This window comes from Lactuca saligna, chromosome 5 (assembly GCF_052625555.1).
Source record: "Lactuca saligna cultivar CGN05327 chromosome 5, ASM5262555v1, whole genome shotgun sequence".
Taxonomy (NCBI): Eukaryota; Viridiplantae; Streptophyta; class Magnoliopsida; order Asterales; family Asteraceae; genus Lactuca; species Lactuca saligna.
Window position 1 is genome coordinate 234,607,222 of NC_136421.1, and position 10,503 is coordinate 234,617,724.

Genomic DNA, 10,503 nt, shown 5'->3' on the forward strand with positions numbered 1-10,503 from the left:
TTGTTCAAAAAAACCCAACAAACTTAACATTTTATCTAAAAATCTCAACTAAGTTACACTTTCTTGAAAGTCAAATAAGAGAAACAGATGACGTAGCTTATTACCGTATCGGAAAAATGACTTGTTAGACCAACGAAGTTTCCAAAACGTTTAAAAAACTCCAATCATGTTTTGACTGTTCAAAAAAAAAAACCCAACGAACTTAAACAAAACAAATTTGGATTTTTCTGAACGGTTTGAAACTTTGTTGGACTTTTTAGACAAAAGGTTAAGTTCGTTGGATTTTTTTGAACAGACAAAACATGATTGAGGTTTTTTGAATGGTTTGGAAACTTCGTTGGACTTTTAAATCATTTTCCCAAATTAAAATTATGATTTATTTTGTTGGATCTTAGGATCTCAATTTCGATCCTACGATCTCAATCTTGCAAACCCAAACTTAGAAAATCTTAATGTTTGACATTTTCATCAAATCATGTCTTATTTTATTTACAACCTTGACTAAAAGAAAACTATTTTTAATAATATATGTTTTTCAATATATTGCATTGGAACTAATTCCTTTCTTTTTAGTTTTTCCCAATCAGCCATGTAATAGAAAGAAAGCTTGAATTCCAATTCCAAGAAACCAAACGTCTACGAACAAGTAATGAGTTTCTAGCTATTCATTTATAGTAATACCGTATGAGTGTGTACAACCATTGGATTGTACGTAGAAAACAAGCCACTGGGTTTACTAGAACTTGCAAAGCACTCAATAACGGCGAAGATGGCAATATGCTAAAAGAAGTAATTTTTATATCCATCATCTTCACAGATGACAACTATACCATTTGATTTATTAAATTAAAAGAATATATAGCATCGCGTGATATTGATAATTCCAGCAACATGCTGTTAATTTTGACTAATCAGTTTTATTCTCTTCTGTTACGGGAATGGCTGGATGCCATCGCGGTCAAGGTAAGAAGTTGTTCTTGAGTATTTAGCACAACCTTCCATAAATGTTATATGTAACAAGTACAATCAAATTAAAAGATTAATTAATCGCATCAAGCCATGATGCTTATCGCATAATCAAATAATTGAAAACGAACACAAGATTTCCTTAATAAATAGAAAGAAAAGAATAAAATATCTTGGATAAAGACGGAAAACCCTCAAAATCCTATGATGACTCGTTTAAAATTCATAAAACATGCTAAAAAAAATCCAGTTGGCCTGATGTACAAGTCTTTCTCATATCTTTTTAGATATTGTTGAATCTTTCATTCATCAATTACTTTCTTTATATAATCTAAACAAAATAAGTAAACGAGACCAACAAATAACCATCATTAATTAATTAAGATGGTAATGTTTGCAAAAATCGCATACAGAACTTCATTTCTTCTTACCACATTCACATTAAAGGTTACAGGCCGATTGTTACATTACAATGGTTCTGAGTTGCTTTCAGATAAAACTGATCATGATCCAACTCCAGAGAAGAGAACATCTTTATTGCATCTCAATGGAGTTGATTCTCATGAAGAGCGTTGTGAGCAAATGTACGGTTTTTTGCCATGTTCAGAAACTCTGCTAGGTCATCTTTTCCTTATTGTGGTTTATGAGTACTTGTTATATCATGGAGAATCGTATGTTGCTTCTGGGGGAAAACGGATTTTCAAGATTCTTGGTCCTGGTATCTTTGGTGCAAGTGCTTTCCATGTCCTTGGCTTCCTTCCCGAATCATTGATACTTCTAGGTTTGAGATCATTTCATCTCATATCAACTTTTGAACCCTCAATCCATTTTAATTGTAGACATTCAATCTCATAAGTTTTATATATATGACTGCTTCTTTTTAATTACTGCATGCATAGAAAGTTCGCGAAATGCATGGGACACATTTCATGGTATACATATAAACACCATTTACCCAAACAAACACTTTTCTAAAAACATCGTTCTATATGTGCGTCTCAACCTTCTTTCGGTTTGTGTATTTATACTTTTTGTTTTCAATATCTTCAGTATCAGGACTTTGGAACAATAAAGATGAAGCTCAAAAGTATGTCTTAACTGGAGTTGGCTTGCTAGCCGGATCAACTATTCTCCTCCTCACGTTACTGTGGGGAACTTGTGTCATCATTGGCAGTCGAAAATTTTCCTCAGAATCTGGTTCCAGTTCTTCGCTGACTCCTAACGCAAATCGATATAAAAAGCTACTTTTGATTCTGAAAGGTTAATTAGGATCCCCAGCTCCCATATATCTTCTTCACTAACTGTTGCATAATTTGTTCCTAATCAATATTTATCTAGTATATATGACGTTATGTGTTGGTTAACTTGTTCACAGATTCTGGTGTAACTACAGATCAAGAGACAAGTTCAGCAGCCAGGATTATGGTTCTTTCAGTTCTTCCATTTACGTTTCTCTTGATCCCCGAACTATTTGGTCTAAAGCCATCTCAGGGATACATCGTGATCGCTCTTCCTGTTTCAATCATGTTCTTGCTCGTATACTTTATTTATCAGGTATTCAGTAGTTCTGTATATGTACAGTTGTTTGAAAATTGTTTTTTTTAATAGTCTTCTCAACGTAGGTGCTCGAGCCTTCGATCCAAAAAAGAAGACTATCGTACGTGAAACACGAGAATTTAGTTGTAGACATATTAAAACATCTTCAGGAACACACCGCAGAAAAATTACTTACTGTAGATGGTTCAGCGAACTTACCTGCGATAAAAAGGTTCGTTTCTTCTTGTGTTTCATATTCACGCTCGTTCAATTTCTTGTTTCGAGTTTGAAAACCATGCATGGTTGTTACTATGCAGTTTCTTTACGAAGATTGACCAAGATGGTGATAGCTACATATCGTTTTCAGAACTCAAAGAACTTCTCCAGGATATTAAGTTCAGGCAATTAACATGGAACAAGGAGACAAGAATGGAAGAAATCATGAAAGAATTCGATAAAGATTCCGATAGTAAAGTATCCATGGAAGAATTTGTCGATAGATTTACCAAATGGCTCGATGAGACAAAGGGCGCAGTGGATGATCGGCCTTATCGCTCAATTAGGTCGTGGAAGGACTTATATCAAGTATTTAAATTAACAACTAAACTAGTGATTTTTTATTTTAATGAAATATCTTCGGTATATAAAGTGTTGTAATTAACTAATGATCTGAATACATCTATTTATAGATTGTTCAACCATGGGTTCAGACTAAGCAGAAAGAACAAGAATCGATGAAGATCCTGGTATCTGAGATTATTCGACATGTACAAAGCATCCCATTAGGAAACTTCTACAACGAAGATGGAACACCAAATATATACGCAATAAAAGGGTGAGAAACAATTTTTGGATTTTAGGATATTCGCCCGCATTATTTAAAGATATATATAAATCTTTTAGAACTGTGTTTTCTGTGGGGTTCCTAGTTTCTATTTTGGAGTAGTGCAGTTATATCAATGGTGGTTTTGTGGGGGATTTCAGGTTGTTTAAAAGCATGGATGTTGATAAAGATAATTGTGTATCGCACTCCGAATTGAAGAGATTAATCATGGAAGTTCATTCGGCAAAGATGCCATGGAATGTCGATGAAGCAACCGATCACATAATGCAAGATTTTGACAAAAGAAGAGATCAAGGAATAGGTGAAAAAGAGTTCATAGATAGATTTAAACAATGGCTCCATACATCTAATGAACAAACCGAAGTTCCCATGTTGTCTGAGGCTCAAAGCGATCTATCCCTGGTAAGCTTGAAATTTTAACATCATTGTCTTGTTCCAAAATTAATGGAAAATGCGTATGAATCAACTAAAACCTCACAACGTTCGATTAGGCATCTCTACTATATAAAAACGTCAAAAATTATGCAGTCGTGTTCATTTACTTAATATTCAGCAAAACCTAACAAATTGAACCTGATTAAATATATGTATGCTTGGTGCTTATTAAGATATTAGATACAACAAGTGCAACTTTTATTCATATCAAGTTCATATACATATAGTAGGTTTTATTGAAAACGTTAAGTGAAATGTACACAGAAACCATGGGAACGATGGATGGATGATGGTGTAGATAGATCGATTTGGGCGTGGATAAAGGCCACAACTTTATTGTTTCTTGGGATTGCCATGTTAGCACTTTTGGCTGAACCTTTGATACATAGTGTTCAGAACGTCTCCTCTTCTGCAAACATACCGTCGTTCTTTGTCTCTTTTATCTTTGTTCCACTGGCCACAAATGCTAGAGCAGCAATTTCGGCGATCAAAACTGCAAGCCAAAGGAATGAACGGACCACGTCCTTGACTTTCTCGGAGGTATACGTCACATCTCATTCAATTCTTTCACTTCGATTATATGTGAAGTCCTAGATTTTTTTTCAAAGAAAGGTTTTAAGCAAAGAGGTAGACTTGAACATATATATGAGGTAAGAAATTCGTAAAGACATAGGCTCGATGAGAACGAATATGTAATTGTGTCCCTGAGGTGCCAAATATTGTCAAACGTCGACTCTAATGTCATGTTAGTTACGTATATAAGTTTCTAGATTTTTTCTCCAAAAGACCTTTGATAAAAAGAATAAGTTACGCATATGTATTTTTGAGGTTGATGGGAAGTGTCTAGCCGATGTGGGAAGCCTCTCATTATCTACACTATTTTTTTTGAAAAAAAAAAAATATGAATGCACGTAAAGGTTTTATGTGTTTATTGTTACTAATATAAAACTCATAACAATAGTTAACATTATTGAGATGTTTTTAATGATTAACTGTATTTTCATGGTTGATGACATGCAGTTATACCATGGCGTGTTCATGAATAATGTTCTTGGATTTTCTGTTCTTTTGACGGTCATATTTTTTCGAGGCTTGACGTGGGATTTCTCTGGCGAACTGTTGGCGGTGTTGATGGTTTGTATCATTGTGGGGGCGACAACAAGCTTTAGATCGAAGTTTGCCCTTTGGACATCATTGATATCCTACCTACTCTACCCCTTATCTTTGATCTTTGTTTATGTATTTAATAAACTATAGCTTTTTAGGAAAATATTTAGTCAATCTTTTGTTTATTTAAACTAAAATATTATATTATCATAAAACTTAGGCTAAATTACATTTGTTGTCTATGTGGTATCACAAAAGTAATGGATCTCTTAAACTATTCTTTTTGCTTGATTATCCATTTGAGTTTACTTTATTGTGGTTTTCATTGTTGATGATATTTGAGGCACCATCGGGTCCGCCTTCCATTGATTACTTTAGATGTGTTCGCTCAAGTATTTCAACTGACCTAGAGAATACAAACAACTCGTAAGCCAATCGACTGTGATGATATCTTGGGCCAACGCTCCGATGATAAAGTCAGTAAAGAGTCCGAATGGTAAATAAATAACAGTAATCAAATCGATTTGGAATGGATGAATGATGTTTTCGTTCCTAGTGGAGGTGAATCAAATTACCTATTTACAACGGAGATGAAAAGGGTTGTCGACATCTTCATGTATTGAGCATGCTTAACATCTTGTCATATTTATAATTGTATGCCCATAGGTACATATTACCGTACTTGTTATCCGTTAGCCAAGTGTTCTTTGTTGGCCCCAGGACCTATCAGTCACACATCCTTGTACAGGCTGTATACTTAGAGTTCTTATGTATTATGTTACTATTGTGATGTTGTATTATACTTTAATTGTTACTTTCTGTGCCTCGAGACATATTTAATTCGGTATGTTGTTGGTTCGATATATATATATATATATATATATATATATATATATATATATATATATATATATATATATATATATATATATATATATATATATATATATATATATATATACTAGTCCGGTATATATGTCTGGTTCGGCACAAATGCTAATTAGGCTATGCTATACCCTATTAAGTCCTCCCAAATTGTATTTTCATTTGCTCATGGAAATGACAATTCAAACTTTCATAACATCGATGTAGTAGCGGTTGTAATCGGATAGGAACAAAACTCCTGAATTAAATTTTAACATTACGTCCTGACGGTTTTTAGCCCTCATGATTATCCCTATAACCGTATTTTTAGTTAACTTTTCTGTAAGAGGCGTATAATGCCTAACAACCGCTTTTTCTGCCCTATAAGTGTTCATCCCTATAAGTATTTTCTTCATACTCCTTTGTTACTTCATCCACTTCTTTATGCAAAACCCTTTTAGATTCCTTGTTATTTTTCTAACTTTCTTTGCCATGGCTAGCATTGGGATTTTCCTTACTAAGGGGGTGTTGGGCTTAGCTTTTTAGAGGTCAAAAGATATTTTTAGAAAAGTTACAAAAAGTTAGATTTTCCTGACTTTTCCAAAAAGTTGATTTTTCTTTTTTGCAAAATTCAAAAGTAGCTTTTGGAAGTATTTTACCAAACATCTTTTGGCTATTATCTTTTTCTAAAAGGACTTTTGGGCATTCAAAAGCTAAACCAAACACCCCCTAAGACTGTAAGATCTAAATTTTTATTATAAGCACGTTGAGTATTGTGATGAAATATGAAATTGATCCCAAAATTTTTATTATGCTTTTAAGCTTCATCTTTACTATAAAAATTTGAGTAAATTACACAAATGGTCCCTATGGTTTAGGATAATTTGCATGTTTGGTCCCTAACATATTTTTTTAACTCGGAAGGTACCTACTGTTTGTTTTTGTTACGCGCTTAGTCTTTGGAATATCTAAAAAGACTATTTTCCCTTGATTTTTTAATTTATTTAAATAAACACACCCCCAACCCCACCCCTTTCACCTTACCTTACCTACCCCACTATTTTTTCCTATTTAAAAAAAATACTTTTTTAGGTAAGACAGTGACCAAATGTGTAACAAAAATAAACAGTAGGGACCAAGCATGTAATAAAAACAAACAGTAGGGACCTTCCGAGTTAAAAAAAAGAAGATAGGGACCAAGTGCGCAAATTACCTTAAACCATAAGGACCGTTCGTGTAATTTACTCTAAAAAAATTTATTTGTTGCATTGAGTGTTTGTGACTCCATTAGAGGTGCAATACTTGAGGCACTAAGCTATCAAATGTCAAGCAATTCTTGTTATTACAATATAACAAGTGAGGTAAAGTTTCTAACCCTAATCATATGTGATTTTCAATATATATATATATATATATATATATATATATATATATATATATATATATATATATGCTAGTCATAGGGTTATTGCTTTGGTATTCATAATTGTATGTTCAAATTAGAAAAACCTAGATCCAAAGTAATTAGGGTTGCATGTACACCATAGGAATGATGTTATGCTCAAATACAAACATTGGTATCAAAGCCTAGGTCGTTTTTCTATTGAATATATGCAAAAGTGAACTGTCAAAGGATTAAAAAGTCGACGATTTTGCTGTCTGACAGGCTGACTCGATGAGTCCATGGCTCTGTTGCCGGGATTTTTGATTTTTTCGCAAAATTTTTTATTAGGATAACAACCAAAACTCATTTTGCTTGCCTAAATTCGATTTTTTATGATTTGTATGGATATCCTTATCAAAATTGGTGGATTTGGTTAAATATGGATAATACAAGATTATTTGATTCAAATATTTAACATAGTAATTTTGAAAAAGTTTTAAATTACACTTTTAGGTTTTATAGCTTAAATTTCAATTTAGAAGTTTTAGTTTTTGAAATTTAAATAGTTAAACCCTAGTATTTTGAAAAGTTTCAAAATTTGTCCTCAAGTTTTGGAATTTAAAATTTGATTAAAATGTCTTAATTTTGAAATATTAAATTCTAAAACCCTAGTATTTTGAATAGGTCAAATTATACCCTTATGGTTTTATTAAACTAATTAAGTGTTTATTTAATAAATCCATAATTATATGGTTTAAGTTTAATCAAATTAAAAGTCTAATTTATTAATAGATTAAACCACTTAGTATTATAAATGTATAAAATACACCCTTATACTATATACAAATAAAGGTCTAATATATTATATATATGTATAAGTAAAAAGTCAGTCTTACAGTTAGTAGGTCTCATTCACGAAGCTCGTCTATAAGAGGTGTTTAAGGAAATTGCCTATAAAATGACGATTGAATGAGTGTCCACTATCACCCACCACACCCTTTACTAGTGGAGGGTCGTTAGCCGAATGGGTAGGATAGGACACAAGCTTCCATTATAAGTATAATGAAATACGAAGTAACTAAACACTTTTATAAATTCCCAAATCTTGGTTACTTTAGGAAAAATATGAAGTTGGTGCTAATCCATGAAATTGCACATTACACCTTGTTGGTCATTAGTGGAGCATGTGTGATTAACCGAAACACTAATATGGGACAAATAAAAGATGGCAATGGGTAGCTTGTATATTATCATAGATAAATGGAGCATGTGTAGTTAACCGGCACATTGATTAGGGGATAAACATCTTCGAGAGTACCAAGCTAATTTGCATGGTTATTCACACATTGTTTGTGATCCTCGGTCTCCTAGTCACAAACTTGAAGGAGATAATCGAGATTAAACATGTCATTGAAAAGCTCAATGAATCTCAAAAGATCTAGGTATTTCAAGTCATTTAAAACCTAATTTTCTTTTTTGTTTTTCATGATGGAAATTGGTAAATCGTCATTTACCTACCTTAAGATATTCTTAAATTGGATTACGACATCCATCTTCTGAATCGTAGAATATTGTGTTAGGTCCTAGCCTTGATATTTCATTTGGGTGTTATATTAAGGACTAAATCAAGTAACTTGTATTTCTACCATTTTGTAGATGTCAAATTCTAACAACTATGGTGTTCCTGAATCCTATGGAAGAAGCTTTCCACATGAAGATGATTTTCCACGATTAGATCGTGGAAACGAAAATCATGCTTCACTTCCTCCACCTCCTCTAATAGCTCTCCCAGACCCACATGTTCGAAGACTTGAAAAGTTCAAGGTCACTCAAGCCTTATTGGCAAGCAAACACGAAGATAGAAAGTATGTATGTGCTCATGTCTTGGATTTAAAGTTTCATATTGATAGATTGGGAATGTTGGGTGTTGATGTCTCCAAGAAGTTGGCTTTTGACTTGGTTCAATCACTTCCTGAATCATATAGTGAGTTCATTAAATATTACTGTATGATGGACCACGACATGACCCTCATTGATCTTACCTATTTGCTTATTGCTGCTGAATCAACAATGAATCCCAGGTCTTTTATTAGCTAGTGATCGGTACAAGCATCATGTTGGATATGAGACATAGAATGTGATCATTTTCATTTCACATCCAACTTTTAAATAAGGTGCCTTAGATGTCTAACTCTCAACACATAAGAGGAACAAATCCCATCTTGACTACATACACACTCTCATATAGTTCATGCTCTACCCAACGAAGGATTTTATAACTACACAATTACAAACAATGTTTAACCATGTCAAAGTATAATAATATCCATACTTGAGTTCTCTAATATGCATCTCATGTCAAAAGATATAAAGATATTTACATGTGTCCAAGATTGACTTATGATAACGATCCATGAAGTGACTCTTGACGTGGGTCATATCGCATAATTGTTTTGTAACAGGTACATATGAATTTGGATGCAAGACTTTGCTATTTCACCACTTGAAATCAACCAAGCCAATTCATGATAGTTTTAATTCATAGTTGCTCCCACAACAGTGATTAACAATGGATAATTTTGAATAATTACATTATTCAAGGATTAATAAAAACATGCTAACATAGAACATAATAATATTAATACAAAATAGATATCTCTATATAAATAGAGATTACATATCATTGCCACATAGTTCTGAATATACAAATATTAGTAAAATACAAATTTAAATCTAATCACTAGCTAATAAAATATCGATTCCTTTTGCATGACTCTCAAACTTGTTTTTAGGAAGAGCCTAAGAACGAAACCCTAGCCTCCATTTGAGTGGTTCTTGAGCTTCAAAGTGATTTATATGTGTTTTTGGTGCTTGAGGAAGAAGAAGGAACTTCTTGAAGAGTTATTGCTTGAATTGGAGCTTTTGGATCTAGGCTTTGTGAACCTAGATCTATCTTCTGGAGGTATAAAATCTCAACCTTGACAACACTTTCATGTAGTTCTAGCTAATTGGTATTTTATTATGGTTTGGGTCCCTTTAAGGTGGTTCTTGTGAGTAGAAATTACTCCAGAACCTTTGAGCTTCATATTTGGTACTTGTTGAGGTTATGGAGTCATAAAGTTTGGATCTTGATGGATATAAACCTTCCATGCATGATTTGGTAGTCATTTGATGAAGTTTGGGACTTCGGGTTATGTTTTGGGTCCTATTGAGTTATGTTAAGTCATAAAGTTGGAAATTTTATGACTTAAGAACTCCCTTGAAATCAAATCTGGAAGTTTGGATTGAGTTCTTAAGGTATTAATAAGTTTTTAAGGCATTTTGCGGTAATTTTGACGTTTGGGGTTCATCTTTGGTGTTGGGCTTC

General features: G+C 33.0%; 1 protein-coding gene across 2 annotated transcripts; it reads left to right on the plus strand.

Moving 5' to 3' along the window:
- Nucleotides 1–1,333: 1,333 nt before the first annotated feature.
- On the plus strand, nt 1,334–5,119 carry LOC145046398 (sodium/calcium exchanger NCL2-like). Of its 2 annotated transcripts, XM_078994688.1 has the most exons (10): nt 1,334–1,747; nt 1,866–1,898; nt 2,017–2,226; nt 2,342–2,520; nt 2,589–2,734; nt 2,820–3,087; nt 3,192–3,337; nt 3,487–3,748; nt 4,046–4,321; nt 4,802–5,119. In XM_078994688.1, the coding sequence occupies exons 1-10, from the start codon at nt 1,351–1,353 to the stop codon at nt 5,036–5,038; spliced, it is 2,154 nt and encodes a 717-aa protein (XP_078850814.1). In that variant the 5' UTR covers nt 1,334–1,350; the 3' UTR covers nt 5,039–5,119. The 2 variants fall into 2 exon arrangements, with proteins under 2 accessions (XP_078850814.1, XP_078850815.1); XM_078994689.1 differs by lacking the exon at nt 1,866–1,898.
- Nucleotides 5,120–10,503: the final 5,384 nt, after the last annotated feature.

Bases quoted from the DNA above. Each gene is read 5' to 3' on its own strand.
- LOC145046398 (XM_078994688.1), top strand. From the start codon at position 1,351: ATGGTAATGTTTGCAAAAATCGCATACAGAACTTCATTTCTTCTTACC. The intron at 2,227-2,341 runs GTTAATTAGGAT...ACTTGTTCACAG, and splicing joins GCTACTTTTGATTCTGAAAG to ATTCTGGTGTAACTACAGAT. The intron at 2,735-2,819 runs GTTCGTTTCTTC...GTTACTATGCAG, and splicing joins AACTTACCTGCGATAAAAAG to TTTCTTTACGAAGATTGACC.